This window comes from Volvox carteri (assembly GCF_000143455.1).
Source record: "Volvox carteri f. nagariensis unplaced genomic scaffold VOLCAscaffold_3, whole genome shotgun sequence".
NCBI classification, from domain to species: domain Eukaryota; kingdom Viridiplantae; phylum Chlorophyta; class Chlorophyceae; order Chlamydomonadales; family Volvocaceae; genus Volvox; species Volvox carteri.
Genome location: NW_003307546.1, coordinates 2,299,169 through 2,318,892, shown reverse-complemented (window position 1 = coordinate 2,318,892; position 19,724 = coordinate 2,299,169). Strand labels below are relative to the sequence as shown.

The following is a 19,724-nucleotide window of genomic DNA, read 5'->3' as shown; positions in this document are numbered from 1 at the left end:
CCACACCCTGGAGAGGCTGTGGGCTGTCAGCAGGACATCGCGAGAGCCGGCTCGTTGCCAGCATGTCGTACAGCCCAACCCTCCTTCCCCAAAGGGTGTGTATTCCCTCCCCCCACCCCACCCCCAAAAAGTACACACGGCCCCTCTTGCCGCTGCCCGTACTCCCCCACCTCCTCCCCCGTGTACTCCACTCCTAACCCTTTCCCCCCGCTCTCCCGCTTCCCCCCCCCCCACACACACCCGACCTCACCTTATCCGCCACGTACTGCCCCAGCACGCAGTCCCCCGGCCCCACGGGTGCCACACACCGCAACACCTTGACCTTCTCATCGCGGATGTCGTCGGGGTGCAGGGACACGGGAGCCTCCATCGTCAGCAGGGCGAGAACCTGGGGGGTCAGGCGTGTGTGTATGTGTATGTGTGTGTGTGGGGGGGGGGGAGACGAACCACGCGCGAGTTAAGCTGATGCCAAGAAAAGACGGATGCGCCAGAATCTGTGTGTGTGTGGGAGAGGGAGTTCCGGCTAAGCACGGAATCGGGAATATAATCTGCTGCCGTTAACAGCAACTACCACAACCACCATCCAGGTTAGCAGGTAATCGCCTTGTGGGGCCAATACCTTCTTCGAATGGGTAGTTAGGTGGTTAAGGTTGGTTAGGTGGTTAGGTGAGATGTACCGATGTGCCATACTACCTGAATGAGGTGGTTTTGGATCACGTCCCGGATTATGCCGTACTGGTCAAAGTAACCTCCGCGGCCTTCCGTACCGAACGGCTCCTGCAGGACGTGGGCCGAAACGGGAGGTGGGGGGCCCGGGGGGGTTTTAGGATGCTGTGGGAGCCCCCGGGGGGGTGTCCTGAAGTGTGCGGGGGGGAAAGACGAACCACACGCGTGTGCGGGGGGGGGGGGACCGGGGAAGACGAACCACGAACGTGTGAAGAAGCTGTTGCCAAGGAAAGTGAGTGCACCAGAAGCAAAACTGACCGATCGGCGTTCTTTGGCGGGGGGGGCCCGGGGGACCCGGGCGGAAGGCGTGTTGCCTCACCCCATCGCGTGCCTCGTACCACCCACCTACACACCCACCAGGCTGTACGTGTGACGGGCACCGCATCCCTGCCCTGCCCTGCCCTCACGCACGCACGCACATACATACACACGTACTAAACACACCGCGCGACCATACGTCCGTTTTTGCGTACCTTGAACGTGATTTGAATATTTGAAATGTAGTGCCGGTTGAAAAAGGCGCCAAAGATGGGGTTAGCGAAGCGGAGCATTAGCAGGTTCTGCGGAAATGGCGACGGCGGGTGATGCATGCCGAGGGTCAAGGGCATTCCAAGGCACACATTCCGCATGCACCCCCCCGGCAGCGGTGTACTCCCAGTTTTACCCTTCCTTCAATGTCCACTCTTGCCGCACATACATATATACATACATGCATACATACATAGGGTTTGGCACTACTGGTAAGGCGCGACCATTGCCCCCGGGAGATCCCGGGATCGATACCCATTAGGGTCAAAAGTCCTTCCGATGGTGGAAGGCATAGCGCCCCTAGTTGATGGACGGTAGTGACCTGGGATAAAGTTAACCTGCGAGCCGACCAGGAATGGAGTTGGGCCGCTGTCGACCCGGCAGATTCCGTTGGATGCTGGTGGTGGGTGCGGAATCTGAGCGATCCACTGAGAAGTTGACTAGGGAGACTGGATGAGGGTGCCCCGAAATACCGGGGAAGGCAGGGTTTCGCAGGGTAGCTGCCACGGGCGAAGATACAGCCCCCTGTTTCACACATCATACATACATACATGCGTGCACACACGTACCTGTACCAGCTCCTTCCCCAGGTAGTGGTCGATGCGGTAGAGCTGCTCCTCGGGCCAGTAGCTGCCAATTTGCTGGGCTAGCAGCTCGCTGCTCTGAAGGTCGTGACCTGAGGGGGGGTTGGGGGTTGGAGCGGTTGGGGGTAAGAAAGGGATACGTACATCCATACAGAGAGACACATACTACCCTGCATACATACAGGCAGACACATACGGTAGAATAGGTATTCAGTCGGACGGCCTCAACCGTGTGTGTGTGTGTGTATGTGTGTGTGTGAAACAAGAATATAAGCGGGGGGAAGGAAAACCATATCGGGTAACACGCGGTACGATGACGCCCCATCAGCGAATGACGTTGCAGTACCAACGGGATCGCTCCTGCAGTAGCAGTAGCAGCAGTAGCTGTACCAATAGCATAGCAGACACAATACCAGCAGTCGCAGTAGCAGCAGCAACACGAGCAGCAATAGCAGCAGCAGCAGCAGCCGAAGCAGTTTCCGAGGATTTCCACGGCCCACATACACATACACATACACAGAAACAAAAACAGAAACAGAAACAGAAACAGAAACAGAAACAAAAACAAAACAACGACTGCCCCGGGGTTTGGGGAAGAGTGGGAGGGGTAGAGGGGTACGGCAATCAAAACCCACCAAAAGGCTTCTCCAACACGAGCCGTACAAAGCTGCCCTCGGCGGCGGGGAACAGGCGCCCGCGACCCGACCCCTCGCCCACGGTGTGACCGAAGCTGCCGCCGCCACCTCCTCTGCCGTACAACGTAGAGCACTGCGTCTTGATGTGCTCACACACCTGCACGTGAGCCGCGTGGAGCTTCCGTGAGCGGGTGGGGGTGGCAAATGGCAGGTGGGCTGGGGGGGGGGGGCTCCGAAACCCTGAGAAGATACACATACACGGACATGCATACAGGCATACATGTCAGTCAGTCAAAACCTACAGATACACACACATACATACAGACATAAAAACACAAACTCCCAACCCCTAGGCCCACCACATATACACCTGCCCCAACCCCCTACCCGCAGACATACGCACACACACACATACACACATACATACATACATACCCACCTGCGGGTAGACGCTGGGAGGTAGGGCCAGGTAAAACAGCCGACCCAGGCGGGGGCCAGACAGAAGGGGACCGCCACCACCACCGCCACCGCCACCTCCGTTGCCGCCACCCAGCGCGCCCCCAGAGGCTGTAGCAACACCCGCAGCAGTCGCTGCTGCCCCCACCCCCAGGCACATGGTCTGCTCCCAGGATTGTAACGCCGAGCCCAGGCGCTCGTACCCTTCCGGCGTGTCGTACTGTTGTACATGGCACGGCATGTTGTGTGTTTGGGTACATGTTTGGAATGGGGGAAGGCCAGGTGTGGTGCGTGAGAGCAAGCGGAGGGAGGGGGTGAGGGAAAGTGCCGTTGTGGTGGTGGCGGTGGTGGTGGTGGTAAGGAAGCGCAGCCGGGCACACCTGATCCTAACCATTATAATCTCTTTCATTTATTATGTAAAATATTATTTATGTATTATAACCATTTCCTTCCTCATGTGGATCGACGCAATGTGAGTTCGATAAATTATGTATATATATCAGCCGAAACAACTTCGTTTCGAACCTTTGCCGCTCCCGAATGCGCCCACCCCCGCCCCTTCCTGGACCTCTCCGTTACTTTGAAGTGAAGAACTTGTTGATGAGTGTGAGTATGAGGACAGAAGTGGGTTGCGACCAAAGTAGGGGGGAAATGGCCGCACTGGAGCGGGAGAACACGGAGGAAGGAGAATAAGCACGAAGGTGGGGGGGCCTCCGGGAGGGCCCTATGATAGGCGTGTCTGTGTGTGTGTATGGAGTGGGGTGGTTTGGGTTGGGGGTTGGGGGTTGAAGGGGGGGAGATAAGGGAAGCACAGCGCGGGAACATCTAAACCTCTAACCCTAACTCACACGCCCGCGCGCCCTTTACAAACAAAACCCACCCACCCTTGTTTTCCATGCCCGAGCGCAACGTACGACATCCCCACTCCCAAAACCCACCTCCCCCGCCATGTACGAGCAGCAGTTCAGGAACTGCTCCACGCACTCGCAATCCCGTTCCAGATGGGCCCTCAGACGTTCTCGAAGCTCCTGAACGGGGGTACGATGTACAATGTACGGACTCGAGAAGGTACGACACGATGTACGAAGTTCGATTACGGGTAGAAAAGGGCCCACGAATATGCCAGTACATGGTATACCCGTCGTCCATGGAGGAAGTAACTATAATTCCATAAACCTCTTACACACGAGGAAGCTGTAGCTGCTTCCACACACACACTCATTCACACCACTCCCTGTCCGCCTCCCCCCTATTCTTCTGCTCCCCCTCCACCCCTTCTGCTTTTTTAGTCCTGGCGGCTTAGGTAGGTAATCTTTCCGACATCTTCTTCACTTCGTCATCCCGAGGTCGCCGCCTTTAAGGACGCCTTTTGGTCAGTTCTACTCCTGGTACACTCCTGCCCTGGCAGCAGCTTCACTCGTGTGTGGTTCGTCTTTCCCCCTCCACCTAACCCACCCTGACACACCTGGCTGCTCATTTTGGATCGAGCGTATCCAACGATTTGAACACGACGAGGGAGGAATCTGAGGCCGTGGGGGGAGGGAGGAGGGGAGGAGGGGAGGGAGGAGGGGAGGAAGGGGGGAAGGGAGGAGGGGAGGAGGGCCCAGAAAGGTTTTGCGAATGAATTGTTTCGGAGTTTATACACTGAATAGATTATTGCCGTATCCGGATGGCTCTCGGGGCAGGAAATGCCGTACAGCTGGCGGCCGCCATCGCCGCCGCCGCCAAGTAGCTGCTGCTAACTGCCCTTACCCTTTTTTGAACAGTTCGTACAATGCGGGGTAGGTCTTCTTTTTGGCAAGATCCCCGGAGGCTCCGAACACCACTATGGACTGCCGGCGAGGGGGTTCCGGCAGCACGGTGTATGGGGAGACGGGGGGGGGAGCATACGTAAGGTGGCTGGGGGAGGGAAAGTGCAGGAAGAGGGGGCGGTGGGGTGATGTGGGATTGTGGAAGGGAGTACGGCATTCGTAACCATGGGGAGAAAATTGGGAGGGTATCGCGAATAAGACATTCAGGGAGGGGAATATCTTGGATCTTGGATCCCGTTTCTCCTGGGACTTCCTGGTGGCTTATTGGTAGCAGGGGCCCTACGCCGAACATGGAGGTGTGTGTGGGGGGGAAATGCATTGGGGGGTGGGGAAAGAGAGACCACGCTGATCCAGACGGCGGGAAGGGCTCATCGTGCCCTGAGGAAGGGGTCAAAGTGCTGCGGGTGCTGCGCTTAATATGACTCAACATATATGCAGAAGTTGCCTTGAGGTGAAAAACGCTGGATGACTAGGTTTCTTGGCTCACCAGTCTCAGCTGCTTTCCTAAATCGTCCACCGCGTCGGCATGCCACTCGTCACGCGCGGAAGAGCACACGCGCTCGAGCACCAATTTTTGAAGAGTCTCCGCCGTACCGTTGTCGCCAGAGACGGAGAGAGCGGCATCCTTGGCTATGGCTTCAAGTTCCTTGCTGGCAAGTCGACTCATCCTGTTATCAAATCGGCAAGAACCGTTTATTACAATTACCTTGCTTTTCGCGACGGAGAGAATCAATATCGGAAAATGTTCTCCATGTATTGTACATGCGGAGAGGCGTCCCAACCGCGATTGTCGGATACCTGCTCACGCTTGCGTCACCGACAGGGACGGTGTCTTGTGCCGACACAGCTTCAACTTTCGAATTCTCTTTTGAAGCACCACAGCCCATGAAAGGCCCTTAGGGCTCTGAAAATGTCGCAAAGACGACTTAATCCTGAAAAACCACACAATGTCGGGACGATATCTGGTTGCAGTGCAATCGCGGAAGAAAATACCTAAGTGAGAAAAAGTTTTGATTCTGTAGTCAATACATGCTGTGGTGGTGATATGTTCGGAAGATGCTCGACTGCCATGCCAAGGGGTTAGCGGTTGGGATTGGTGAAATGGTCATCGAATCTCTCAGCCCCAGGCGCCTCTGTGACCCATCCGTGTGCATAAGCTTGACCCCGCTATTCTACGCTTTCTGTGTCAATGCACTGTCACAAGCGGTGCGCCAGATTGAACCCACCTATCCCAACACGTACGGCACGACGTCCGTAACGGGATGACAACGTTTCTTCTCGGTACGTCAGCAGCTACGCAGGATGACGAGAAAGTTTACACAACTTCACGCTTGCGCGGCTATAATCTAGAAAAACACCTATAACCGTGTACTTAATTATCCTGTGTTTCGCTGCAACTGCACCTGCAGGTTTGGAAACCTGGGCATGATTTGCGTTGCAAGTGTTTCTCGCACCCTGATGCCTTCACGCTAATATAAAATTTCAAATACATCCACAGCTTTGAATAGCTTGTTTCTGGAACCATCATTTAAATGCATAGCCATAACCATCGCTACTATTTGTGGGCATGTATGAGCTAGACAGAAAGCTATCTGTGGCTTATGATTCTGCGTGATCTGCATGCTTCCGATACCGGTATGCAATGATGGGCCCGAGCGCTGGACTGGACTGCGTATCAGTCTGCTGATGGGGCTGTGCGCATCATAAAGGGCTCGCTGGAGCACTTGGGTGCCCGTTAGGGGGCCTGGGCCACGAGGGGACCGCGGTCAAGGATATCTTTTGGAAGCAGGCGTCTGCAGGGCATCGGAACCCTATTAGGGTTACGTATGGAAATATGTATAAATGTCCCCAACAGCAACTTTGCCATCGCCATGGCGAAGGGGTACCTCTCACTAGCTGCGATCGCCGGCAGAGTGCCCCTGGCCTGGGAGTGAAAGTATGGCATATCGTGAATATGGGTGCGCGTCCTTGTGCATGTGTGTACCCTCGGTGGCTGTGAGGCATGTCGCTGCAATATGGCTGCTGGTGGACACTGAAGCTCGCTGAGGGCCTTAGTTTGCTACTGCCTGGTCGCGCTTTTGACTTGGACTTAACACGCACGCGCAGTTCTCAGAGCATGTGCATATTGTGGTACTTCATGTGACATCCGAGGTCGAGGTGGTGCCCAAATAAAATGCAGAAGTAAATGCTATCCCGGGTAGTCAGCAGCTTCTTTGAAGCCGAAAAGGGCTCTCGGCCCCTCGGTGCAGCCTGTCGCCCCGCAGTATCCCGCAGGGGAGGCTGTGCGGCACTGGGCTGCAAGCGGAGGCAGGAACGGCGTCGTGTTTGGACAAGACGCTCACTATTATGGATATAGCTGCGAGGGCCGGGTGCGGCAGCCGTCAGCGTTGGAGTGACTTATGAATCCGGTGTACACACTTGCTGCTAAGGCGCCAATGCAAATACATGGATGGTGCATTGCGTGCCGCCTCGATCTCAACAAGAACGGGTGATGCTATAGTCTCCTGTAGTGCGGGAACCCAGTTCCCCATTGCCAGTCGAGCTGGAGAATAGGACACGTATGAGATGTGCGCGAGACGGCAAGGAGGGAAATGCTGGAGCAGTTGGCATGGATGGGCTGGAGTTGCGGAGTGTGGCGGAGCTGAGCCTGAGCAATTCCAAGGAAGTCCAAGGAAAGAGCGAGGAAACCGCGCGGCCCCCCTTTGGCATAAAAGGGCCATCGGTAACCGACCGGTTAGCTATAACCCAACCGGTCGCTTCGGCAGGGTAACCGTTATATCGGCAATCTTATCCGTCGGTGAAACCCCAGTTACTGGGTCGTTAGCTCGTTATGTCGGTTACCCTACCAGAGGTCGGCAAATCGGTTTCTACGGCTGCGGGAGGGCATAATTTCGGTCAATAAACCTAAAAATTAACCGACAGGGTTCAGGTCCAGCGTGCGGCCCGTAGGGCCGCAATAGAGGCTGCAATAGAGGCTGCAAATTGGTCATTAGGGACCCGCAGCCTTACAGGGCCTTGAGACAAATTTCGGCTGCGGGTACTGTGGTAGGGACCCGCAGGACCCGCCTGATTTGCCGACCTCTGTTACCGACTGGTGACAAGCAAAAGGATAATCCGAATGATCTCCATAAAGGTGCTTGGCGACAAATGCAGAGGAGCAACTGCCTCCCAGCCCTGGTCGCCAGGCAAGCAGCGGCATACATAACAGCCGATTCTATAAAGCCACCCTTTATATTTCGAATTGCTTTTCCAGGATGCACGTTTACGCGCGAACGATGTGAACAAGGTTCATTAGCAGTACTTTCCTTGTACGCCAATTGTACGCCAATTGTACCACAACATTAGATATTTTCAAATATATGGAGCTCCTATGGGCCGAGTCGCGTATGAATGCCTAAGTTAGGGATGCTCGTCATTTTGCGATAGCAGGTAAAGCGTAATGCAGCAGCAGTTCCACAAAACAGCTGCTCGATAAATACCTCGCCTCGACAAACAATGTGTCGACAAGTTGGTTGGCTGCCGAACCACAAGCACGATGATTGCAGTTCCAGGACAGTTGCCCCGCAGCATTGCAAACCATCGCATCGAATTGGACGCACTGCACTTTTCGCAGTCCACGCATCCACCTTTGCTAGACCGCCTTTCACACGCTGTGCTGGGGGAAAATGAAGTTGCTGTTCTGCTGCGCTGTTGTGCACGTCGGGTTTGCCGAGGGAAGCTGTACGGCGAGGCCTTACAAAACAGAAGACACTCGATTAGGGAACTGCGGCACCCCAACTCGATAAGCAGGAATAACACGCGAGAAGATGCGGACATCGGGATATAAGCCCACCTTCCGCACTGCACTGTAGTACATTGTACGGAATGCAGTACATTGTACTTCAAGACCAGCAAAAGGGAGGTTGACAAACGACGACATGACACAGGGTAAAAGGCAAAACACGCCCCAGGCGTCAACACACACGGACACACATATACATACATACATACATACATACATGGGAGATTGAACGTTCGATCAAAGGCATCAATTACTTCGTCGTGGTGAGAAGGTGGTGGTGTTAAGGTTCGGTTGTCAATGTATGTCGTTCGGCAACAGGGACCGGGCAGGCAGTTTTATTTCCCGTTGTGCAGTGACCTCGGATCCCAGCCCAGCTCGCTTTGGGGCTTTCAAACCGTCCCGCTATCCAGCTTGTCAAGGGTTCCATAACCGCAGCGGTTGTGGAACGTCCGGACAAATACATAACATAAAAGGCGAAACCCGCACGAAGGAGGGTCCCAAATACCAATACGCGCACTGCTACGGCATAGCAGTCCAAAGAGTTCGGCTTGTGATGCTAGTGTTTTCTTTATGCGTTTTTACGAGACCTATCTATTTCGGACATAGCGCCCTAGGCTGCAGGCCCTCGGGTCCCCCCAGGGCTCCCCAGGTACGGGCCCCCCTAGGGTACACCTTTGGAGAGTAACACAACTAAAGGTGCAAAACACACACACACACACGCGCAGACACACACACAGACACACATACAGACAATATTCGGGATGCCGGCAGTGACACATAACTCAACGAGGACCTGTCCAATGCCATTATTTGTTTCTCAGCCGTTGGCAGCCAACCGCCAACCGCTCCTTCCGTCAGGTGAAAATCCCTTCAGAAGTCTCCAATGTGAAAATGAGCGTCACCACCACCACCACCACCACCACCAGCTCTCATCACCCTCACGCCAGTACTAGGTACAAGTGCTCCTTGAGGCCACGCACTTACCCCCTCCAGCCCCTTCACCCAACATCGGCTCCAGTCCATTTAGAGGCTGGTGGGATCAGGCATCCTCCAGCTCCGCTACGCCGCCCCAGGGGCGGTCAGGCAAGGCGTCCGTGAAGGAGGCGGGCATTAACGACGATCAAGTCCTTTGCCGCGTAAATGCACATACACATACACACATACATACATGCACAGATACGTACATACATAGGTACATTCATACATGCACACATACGTACATACATAGGTACATTCATACATACATATAAACATACATACATAAATAGACAGCGCCAAATTCCGAGGGCCGCGTCCGGTGCTGTGCAGCGACTCCACCGCCCACCTCCAAAATGCAAAACTGAGCTGGCATTCCCCCCTCCGCTTATCACACGGCCGCTGCATCAGGCACCGAGTTCTCTCCGCCGTCAGCCCTCACAACTTAGAATGTACGGATGTACGGCAGTGGTACGATGCGGCCCTATGGCTATTGCTGCTACTGCTGCCCGCATATACCCGAAACCTTCACAAAAGGCCACCTCAACGTCATTCAGCCTCCACAACTCCCAACCTGCTCCTGCACACTGTCCGACACCCGAGGACATTGGGGAGCCCCAAAACACACAAACACACGAACACGCACGCGCAGGTGGTGTATGTGCGTGTATGTGCACGTGCACAATCCCCCCTCCGCTCCGTCACCACGCAATCGCGAAGCGTTAATCTGTAGCGAGCAAAAGCGAGCGACACGGGGTCGGCCTAGTCGGCACAAGACAAGCTCTTGATGAATCAGTCTTGCGAAGGCGGGGCGGGAGGGGAGCTGCCGCACCCGGCTGGCCAAATGGGTCCGGCTCCGTGCCGCCCGGGAGGATAGAGAGAAGGGGAGAGAGGGAGAGGCCGGACGCGGGGGGGAAAGGGACGGAGACGGAGAAGCCCCGCAGCACACACCAATTCGCGCACGTGGACACACACACACACACAGAGGCACGGCGATAAGGTTGCCTTCCAGCACAAACGCGCACGGCACAAGGGACGACGCAGTCTTGAGTCTCCATTTCACAGTCGCGTCCCGCTGTACGGCTACTGCTAAGAGCACCTGTACGGAACCCCTCCCCTCCTTACACACACCATATACATACGGACAGACGCACGAACATTTCGGCATCCTCTTTACCATGTCCATTACCATGTCCAATTTGGTGGGTTTCACACGCCCACAAGCACACGCCCATCCTCATCCACAGCCACCCCTACCCTACCATTCCCCCCTACGCACAGGGGACACACACATACACACACATACACACAAATACACAAACCTCCCCCCCCACCCACCGACTCCCCCTGACACGCGTGTGGATGTCCGCGTGCCCCGCGCACCGCGTGCGTGCGCAAGCTCCTCCATTCTCCTGAATCACCCCCAAAATTCATCCGCGGCCCCGCGTCGTACGGCAGCCCTCCACTCTCGCAGATTGTGCACGAGACACGGCACCGAGAAGTACGGTGTGATCAATGCGGCGTGTGCCCCAGATCGTTCTCTCGGCCGAGAAAGCCATCGGGCTCGCCAGTTCGTGGTGCATCTGCAGCTGAGGACCGACCGAACGACAAGGTGCGACAAACCACCACCTAAATACGAAGAAGGAGGAGGAGAAGAAAAAGGAGGAGAAAAAGATGGAGAAGAAAAAGAAGGAAGAACTCCGTTGAATCGTTAAATACCGCCTCCCGGGGGTTCCCCCCACAGACACGCCTTTGCGCTTCTACCCCCCTAGGAACGCGACAAGGCGACGTACATACATACACACACATGCATACGCGCGCGCGTACCGGTATGCATGCTGGTCTCGTCAATTTGCGTGGTATTCGCCTCTCGCTGACAAGAAAACATCGTTAGCCAGCAGCTCCGAAGCCGAAGAGAAACTACAAAACTGAAACCAAGCAACCGCCGCAACCACCTAGACGTATACATTTCCATCCGTAAACAAGCGAAGCGAACACATCTCAAATCAAGGTGGGTGGTCCACCATGCAGCAAAAAATAAAGTGTTCCGGACCTGACCCACCAAAGTTATGTCAGACCGGCGTGTATGTGTAACGTGTGTACGACTCGTACGCGTGTCGTACAACGCACAACGGCACTGGAAAAGAGCCCAGCCCAGTCCGCAAGCGTCGTCATGGTAAAGGCAGACCGCCTGTACACATGCATGCATGTATGTATGTATGCAAGCAAGCAAGAGAACCCCAAGATGTTTACGGTTGTTGCGGTCAGTCGCATGATTGTCGGTCGTATGAGGAAAAATCCCCCCGATGCCAGAATCGTACGACATATCTGTACGACAAGTACGGCAGGAGGTATGAGGTGGATAAGCAGCAACTAGGCAGAGATGACACAGCCCCCTCCACCCTCCCCGCCGCCCAAACCACCATCACCCCCGCCGCCGCCGCCGCCAGGAAATATCTCCCCAGGTACCTCTGATGAAAGGGAGCCCACAACGGCAACGCCAAGTACCTCAGCTCCCGCTGTGATCCCCTTGACCACCCCACCATGTTGCGCCTCCCGGTGAGTGTGGGTGGATGGATGGAGGGGGGAAAGTCCTGCGTCCTTTTTGCTGAGAATGCCTGCAGGTCATGCGAGACCCCGAATGCCTCATCATGGCGCAACACACACACATACACATACATACATACACACGCACACGCTCTCTCGCTCTTTCTGTGTGAACCACAACACGACAAAACGACAACACAACGTGTCGGGGGCCCTCGAAAGCCCCTTGCAAGGAAAAAATATCATGTAATGGCGTGGAACCCGCATTCGCTCCCCCCATTCGCTCCCAAGCCCCATGCTTGCTATGTGCTGAGAGTGCTCGTGATGATGAACCAAATTATTCTTGTAGTATGCAAGTGAACAAAAAACGCGGACTGCTCCTGCTCCTGTTGCTGATGCTGCAACTGCTATATAATGATAGTGAAGCCCTCCGCGCCCGAATGCGCTGATGGACAAGCAACGCAACATTGTGCGTTTACCAACCCACCATCTCCTCAGTTTTAGAGCCCTGACTCAGACGGTTGAGTCAGGCAGCCTTTCCGATGCCATTTGTACGGCATAATGTACGGACACAGCACACATGCCGTACATGATGCCCAAGCACAACGCATCACAATGTTTAACTCACGTTGTTTTCAACTCAACTCGCACGTCCTGCCATTCACGTATTCAAGGTACGCTCTCGTAGGCAAATGGACGGATGGACGGACTGACGCACAGATATACATATGCACCCGTGCGCGGAAAGCTAGCCAAGAGCAAAGCAACATGGATTCCGTCGGGCCAGAGGAATGCCAGGAAAGCCGAGCCGAGCTCTCCCTCCGAGACCAGCCTTCCCGCCCGCCGCCCCCTCGCCACGGCCCCAAACAGCCTCCCGGACTTCCCCCCCCAATGCGCTTTCAAGGACCCCCCCGCAGCAGGCTGAGCCGGCGGGTGGCGGCGGGTGGCAACCCGCCATCGCAAGGCCCACCCCCACCCCCACCCCCACCCCCCTGGGTGCGCGCTGCATCTCGCCTTCCACAAGAGGTGGTGTCGCCGAAACACACCCTGTCACGGGATCGGTTTGAGCGAGGGAGGGAACAGGAGGTTCCATCCACCACCCAGGCCGACCAAATCCACCACCCAGGCCGACCAAATCCACCACCTAATCCACTGCAACCACCGCCGGACTTTTCGGAACAAAGACGAGAGTCCTTATGGAGAGTCCTTATGAGACCGTCCACCATTTCAAAACCTATGTGCGCGAGAGCTTCCACACGACGACTGACGAAAACTGCCATGCCAACCACAGCGAGCAGGCGAGCAACCGCCGTCCACTTCCTCCCCACCAGCGAGATAGCTTGATACATAGATAGATAGATAGATACGCAAAAAAGATACTACACCGTATAGCCGCGTCCTCCCTTTTTTCAAATCACATCATGTCGTGCTCGCCTGCCTACCCTGCCTTACCGTTGTGGTCATGTGTACTGCGTTCCGTGTTTACTGTTCTTCTGTAGTGTCCTACTTTATCAATCATCACAGTGCTATAGTCACGTTTCCCTAGCTACAGCCTAAATGTAAAAAAGTCCCTGGCTCGCCCAGCTGCCCCGCATGCATGTGCATGATGCAATGCATCCCGATGCCATGCCATATGATGTATGTGAGATGTGTTCGTCCCAGCACCCCCCAACTGCGCCCAGTTGTGCTCAACCACCCTAAGGATCCCAAGCATGCATGCATATGTGCGTGTTTGTGCGTGTTTGTTCGTGCGTGTTTGTGCGTGTGTTATAGAGTCAGCTAGCTGTACTTGTTGCGATTACTATAGTAATGTATCTGCTCCTACTGCCTTTCTCCTCCCCATCCTGCAATTGGCTGCCAAAACCGAGTGAGGAATCACAAGCACAAACGCGTAAAAACACAAAACCACGCAGTAAAACACGCCCTTTCTGTGAGTGAGTGATAATAACAATAAGTCAGACAAAATGATGAAGATGCCCCCTAAGCCAAATGACTAAGATTCTTTCGCTGTCGTTAGGCGAGGAAACAGCATGGTGCAAAATGAAGTACTGGGTGAGGAAGAAAATAGCCACCACCACCACCACCACCGACAACAACAACAACAACAACAACAACAACAACAACAAAACACACACACACGCTCTCAGACACCCCCACGCGCCATGACACCATGCTCCCCACTCCCAAGCCCAGCTGTCAAGGCTAACGTGCATTCTCCTCCGGTGGCAGTACGACACTCCCGATCAATACGGTCGGGGGGAATCATAAGACCCACTTAGAAGCCCACAGACACACACATACGTACATACACACACACGCGAGCGTGGGGTTCCCGGATCAACCGCACAGGACCAAGGACATGCCCATTGCGCGCCCCGGTGGCTGCAGCAATTTGTGGGGAAAAAAGAAGCCTGCGATTATACACACACACACACACACACACACACACGCGCGCGCGCTCGCACACAGACACGTGCTCCGTTGCGCCAAGAGATCCACATCGTAAACCCTAAGTCCTCGCAGCTTAGTTTATAGTCGATATCATCCGGGAGGGCGGGGGTTTTGAGCGCAAGGGAGATCATCACCCGGTGCCTGAAACCCCACGAGGGGGGGAGCCGGTCTGGCGGGAACACAGGCCGTGCCGCACTGCACCCTCTTCCGACTCCAGCCACACCGGCCGCCGGCCGCACCCCCGGGGCCCTTGAAAGACCGCCTCAGTTACCTCTTCTCCCCCTCGGGGCCCCTCCCGCAGCCCGGGGGTGGTTGGGCCCCCCGGGGGTCAGAAGGGCCGGGGGAAGACGAACCACGTGAACGAGTGAAGCTGATGCCACGGAGAATAAACTGATACGCCGGAAGTAAGGAAGCCACAACTAACCAGTCGAGGCTTGGACATGGGTGGTGCGGTGTGTAACTCTCAACGCATTGACGCATTGCTGTCCAACAGGTGGTTGCGGAGAGGGGTTGGACCCCGCCGTACATCAAGTGCCGTACGCTCATAGCTACCCCAAAGCTCAACGATATGTTTACCGCCCTGCCGCTGCTGCAAGTGCTGCAAGTGCGAAATGCAATCAATCGTGGTAAGACGCACAAAGCAGAACGCCTTGCGCACTGCTGCTGCCGGCGCTGCTGCTGCCGGCGCTGCTGCTCCTGCTACCCTGTGTGTGTATGTATGTACGTATTATGTATGTGGAGGCTATCCGCGTCGTCTGTAGCTCCACCGTCTGTCAGCAGCTCGTCACCCCCCGGGTTTGGGTTCCTTGTAATCGTTGCTCCTTTGTTGCTGTTTCCGCCGCCGCTGTTTCTGCAACTCTTTTAACATGTTGCCGTGTTTTGCAGCTGCCCGTACGTCCTCGTTCCATTTGGATCCAGTTTGGAACCAAACCAAGACACACCCAAACACTGCGGCAGCCGCAGAAATGGGGGAACTGTCCGCGGCGGCATAGCGCAGCCTCCACATACACCGACATATACACACATACAGACACACACAGCGTAACGCGCCTTGACGGGTCCGTGATGCAGCAAGTCACACTTGCGGTCCTGGGTCCGGAAGTGACGTCAATGATGATGTCGTACAGCCTACTGCCTGCACCAGGGACCATCCCGCCGCGGGGTCTAGGTCGACCAGTGAGCGGGGGGGAGGCGGGGGTACCGGTGCGGGGGAAAGTGGCAACCCCTGAGGAGCCCGTTCACCAAAGGCAGCTGCCCAAATCTCTTCACAGCCTACCGTCCAAGTACGAGAGATCGGCGCGGATACCGCGAGCTGGGGCCCCAACTGTTGTTGTTGTTGCTGCTGTTGCTGTTGTAGCAACAGTTGCTGTCGTTGCTGGAGCTTCTGTAGCTGCAGGGCCTGTTGATTTTGGAAGGCGCGAGGGCCCGGGCCCGCTACTGCCGCTGCCGCTGCTGCTGCTATGGCCGCTGCTGCTGCCGCGGGCGGCGGTACGGACGGCGGCGGCGGTGGTTGCTCCAGCTCGTGTGGCTGCTGTAGGGAAGCTTGGGTGGCGGCTCCGCCTCCCTGGACAGGGAATCGAGCCGGAGGCCCAGAGCCGCCCCGAGGCAGAACGCCGCTGCCGGAGTTGAAGCCAATGCCCACGCTGCTGCTGCACGGGTTGTTTCTACCCGGACTGTTGCCACACAAGCCGCCGCCGCTGCCGCGCCCGCCGCCGGCCGTACCTGGCAGCACCGCCGCCGCGTCCTCACCCAGGGTCCATTCAGTCCAAAGCGCCGCTGCTGCGCCTTCCCGCGGGGGGTGCGGCTCTTGCATGTCATGCACCTGCTGCTGCTGCTTCTGTTGTTGTTGTTGTTGTTGCTGCTGTTGTTGTTGCTGTTGTACGTGCAGCAGCAGCTGCGATAGTGTTCCTGTATCAAGCATTCTGACAGAAGGCTGTTGATGCTGCTGTTGGTGCTGCTGTTGGTGCAGGGCTGCCAGCAGGGTATCGCTGCGGGAGCCGCTGCTTCGCCGTCCTGGGCGACCCACGGGCGGCATGAGGGGCAGCGCGCCGCCGGCTGGGGGGGGAGGTAGACAGCTGGCTGCCGCACAGCCTGGAGCCACTGCGGGAGGGGAGCGGTTGAGGTACGGCTGGAAGCGGGCCCCCGTGGGTTGGGCCGGAGCCTGGGACGGGGTTAAGCCAGGGACGGGGGCTAGGCGGCGCAAGGGACCCTGGAAGGCGGTGAGCCCCTCCGCGGTGTCGCTCAAACCTAGCTCTAGCAGCAAAGGCTGCAGCTGCTGGTCGTGGTGCTCCGGCTGATGCTGGTGTTGGTGGTGCTGGTGTTGGTAGTATTGGTGGTGCTGGTGTTGGTAGTATTGGTGGTGCTGGTGGTGTTCATGTAACTGGTGGTATTTGAGCGTCATCTGCTGCTGCGGCTGCAGGTACAGGTCGCTGAGAGGTGGGCCCAAGAGCTGGGGTCCCCCAGTTGGGAAAGTTTGACCGCCGTTACTGCACGCAAGGCTTCGCGGTTCCAGCACCACAGCAGGTCCATGCCTTGGAGGAGGAGGCCAAGTTGATGGAGTGTGCTCCGGGATGCGTTCCGCAGCCGCGCCCAATGCCGGGCTTCCCGATGACGCAGGGGCCTTGAAGATCGGGTTTTCCGGCACAGTCTGACCATCCTTGACCCACATTCCCAATGGCTCGACGATGAATAAGCGTCTGCGCCGGGTGGCCCCATCGTGTTGCAACGGTCCGACAGCCGCAGCGATAAGGCGCGGCCGTTTCTCGTCACCGCAAGGTGATAATACGTTCGCAGGCCCAATTACCTGCATATTGAATTCCCCAAAATGAGTCAATTGAAGGGCGTTATTTCCTGGTCGTCCAGTCGCACAACGCGACGGAGTACACTGTAATACTGCTGAGTTTCAGCTCTAATACGACTTCAACAGAGCCCGATGCGCGAAGTCCTGCGTCCGACGCTTCCCACCTCGGGGTCCTTCAGCTGGCCTTCCCAGGCATACAACTCCAGCTCGGGCACCAAACTATCAACCATAACTTGCAGCCCTTAAAATCCTTGCAATCACCAATGAAATGCAGGACTATTTGGTACGCGGTTCAGCAAATAATCTTTCCTTGCAAATCAATCCACAACTCGTTCCTGCAGCACAACGGCTTTCAGCTCGACAGGGCTTCCAACGTACATATTATGCAGAGGAGTGCATATCGAAGCCATAATGGCCTTCTAGGACAATGCTCATCTTTCATGCGTTAAGTTTACAATTATTGTACGCAACACGTCTTACTGCGCTGTCTTCGGTTGTGTCGGAGGGCCCTTTACTGAATCGATAAAATGACGTACGGCATCGACACCCTTCACCTTCAATCTGAAATGTTGGTGATTGGTCTGCTGATTGCAAAATCAAATGACCACGGTGCATGTTTCATTGCGAGATTCGCTCTCGTGGACGTGTAAAAACGGACATCTCGAGTAGCCTCCTGAGAACGAACGCAGCACCTACTGCACGCCATGTTAAGGTCCTTACAGATTTTATAATTTGAGCTCATTATTGTGCGTTAGTTGTGCGCACTCTAGCACTCCGAGGAGTTGCTTTGCTTGCACGTACACCAGCACGCCGACACTTTCACGGTTAGATTTATCAATAGTGACATATATCAGGAGTGTGATTGAGTATGGTAAGTACTATGAATATTGGACACAAGTGCTGAGCAACTGAGTCCTGTACTTCGTCCATCTGAATCCGTATTTGGACTGCAAATTAGCAGTTGCGACTTAGCAGAGGCTACTGGCAGGTATAGACATTGCACCGCAAACCCTGGGTTGCATTCTACATATTTAGCTTATCTTTTTAAAGCGAGAACAAGTAACGTGTACTGCTGGTGCAGCATAAGGTCGCTGCATGGCTGCAGTGCGTTTTCCATGTATGTGCAAGTGGATTGGGAAGTGCACTGCTGATTTGGGCAACAGTGCGGACGTCGTCCGAGCTAGAAAACAACGTGCGACCTCATAAAGTGCCGTACGATACGTTGCTGTTGCAACCATAACCATCGCAACCACAGCCACCACAACCACCACAACCAGCACCAGACGTTCAGCATATTGAGTTAGTGGCAATGATTCGGTGCCTCGCCGTCATCAGCCGCGGACCACCCGCAGCCACCACCCCCACCACCCCCGTGTACAGCTACAACTGCCGCGTGCCGTCCACGTCTATCCACCTTCTACCGCCTACCACCTTCCGACAGCCTTATACCAGCCATATATATATATATACATATACATATACATATACGACATCCCCATGATAACACCAGCAATCCTTAACAACCACAACAACTAACGATGCAACTTCCACCGTTGCACCCACCACCGCCGTCACTGCTAGCAAAAAAACACCAAGCGATGGTACATATCGAGGATTTTGTAAAGAGCATGCATGAGTGCCGCATGCATGCGTCTGATACCACTGGCCACGTCTGTATGTATCCATCAATAAAACTCACAATAGTCCGGCGGCTGTAGCTTGGCGTGTGCTTAAGCCAGAGGTTAGGGAACTGGGAAACTGGGGAGCGTTTCGGGTAGTGTGCGCCCCTTAGTGTGCGCACTACCGACTACCTCCCGATGATTGAAGCGGCGGAAGGCGGGATGCTGGTGCTGGTGCTGGTGCTGGTGCTGGTGCTGGTGCTGGTGCTGGTGCTAATGCGCCCGACTTGACATGCATGATGCATCATCCACACCGCGGTCATGCCATACAAACGCCTACATCATGCAGCACCGGCGGGAGGCGCACTTGCTTCTGGGCACACCACCACAGCACCGGCCGTACCTAGCTTCAGGCATGTACATGCTGCGCCTACAGCCCAACAGCTTTCACACAGCTGAAGGGAGCAGGAAAACACAGCGGCCGTCAGTAGACGAGAGTAACAGTCCGCGGGACCACCAGCGGGTGCAAGTGTTATGCAAGTGATTAAGCCTACAACCAAGGCTCCGGTAAAACGCGTATGTGGTAATGCGCCTGAGCGGGGGAACCGACGACAGACAGGCAGGCATTGTTAGGAGTACGAGTACCAGCCAAACGAATAAAATACGGCGCCATTTACAGCGCCGATAAATTACAGCAACCAGACACGCGTCGCCGTAGTTCAGGCAGGTTTGGTTGACCAGCAACTTGATTTCTATGTAAAAGGAAATTCGTGGTCATATACGTGCACACACACACATACACACACCGTTT

At 55.5% G+C, this 19,724-nt stretch overlaps 3 protein-coding genes across 3 annotated transcripts in view; 1 reads left to right on the top strand and 2 right to left on the bottom strand.

The window, feature by feature from the left end:
* The window catches only part of VOLCADRAFT_103053 (uncharacterized protein), a gene marked incomplete at both ends in the record, with an annotated part of 13,333 nt that extends 7,926 nt beyond the window's left edge, over window positions 1–5,407 (bottom strand). The window contains 10 exons of the mRNA XM_002946423.1: window positions 251–388; window positions 694–777; window positions 1,200–1,286; window positions 1,824–1,930; window positions 2,474–2,630; window positions 2,913–3,149; window positions 3,868–3,957; window positions 4,395–4,452; window positions 4,682–4,761; window positions 5,228–5,407. Coding sequence (XP_002946469.1) covers window positions 251–388; window positions 694–777; window positions 1,200–1,286; window positions 1,824–1,930; window positions 2,474–2,630; window positions 2,913–3,149; window positions 3,868–3,957; window positions 4,395–4,452; window positions 4,682–4,761; window positions 5,228–5,407 — 1,218 coding nt within the window. The remainder of the gene's footprint in view (window positions 1–250; window positions 389–693; window positions 778–1,199; window positions 1,287–1,823; window positions 1,931–2,473; window positions 2,631–2,912; window positions 3,150–3,867; window positions 3,958–4,394; window positions 4,453–4,681; window positions 4,762–5,227) is intronic.
* A 1,679-nt stretch (window positions 5,408–7,086) lies between these two features.
* On the top strand, window positions 7,087–12,968 carry VOLCADRAFT_86794 (uncharacterized protein; the record flags this gene model as incomplete). Its single annotated transcript, XM_002946593.1, has 7 exons — window positions 7,087–7,109; window positions 9,540–9,657; window positions 10,645–10,698; window positions 10,971–11,108; window positions 11,456–11,507; window positions 11,947–12,055; window positions 12,914–12,968. The coding sequence occupies 7 exons, from the start codon at window positions 7,087–7,089 to the stop codon at window positions 12,966–12,968; spliced, it is 549 nt and encodes a 182-aa protein (XP_002946639.1).
* Window positions 12,969–15,569: 2,601 nt separating this feature from the next.
* VOLCADRAFT_86793 (uncharacterized protein) lies at window positions 15,570–17,524 on the bottom strand (the record flags this gene model as incomplete). The annotated part of the gene is made up of 3 exons (XM_002946422.1): window positions 15,570–15,658; window positions 16,217–17,297; window positions 17,459–17,524. The coding sequence occupies 3 exons, from the start codon at window positions 17,522–17,524 to the stop codon at window positions 15,570–15,572; spliced, it is 1,236 nt and encodes a 411-aa protein (XP_002946468.1).
* Between the last annotated feature and the right edge of the window lie 2,200 nt (window positions 17,525–19,724).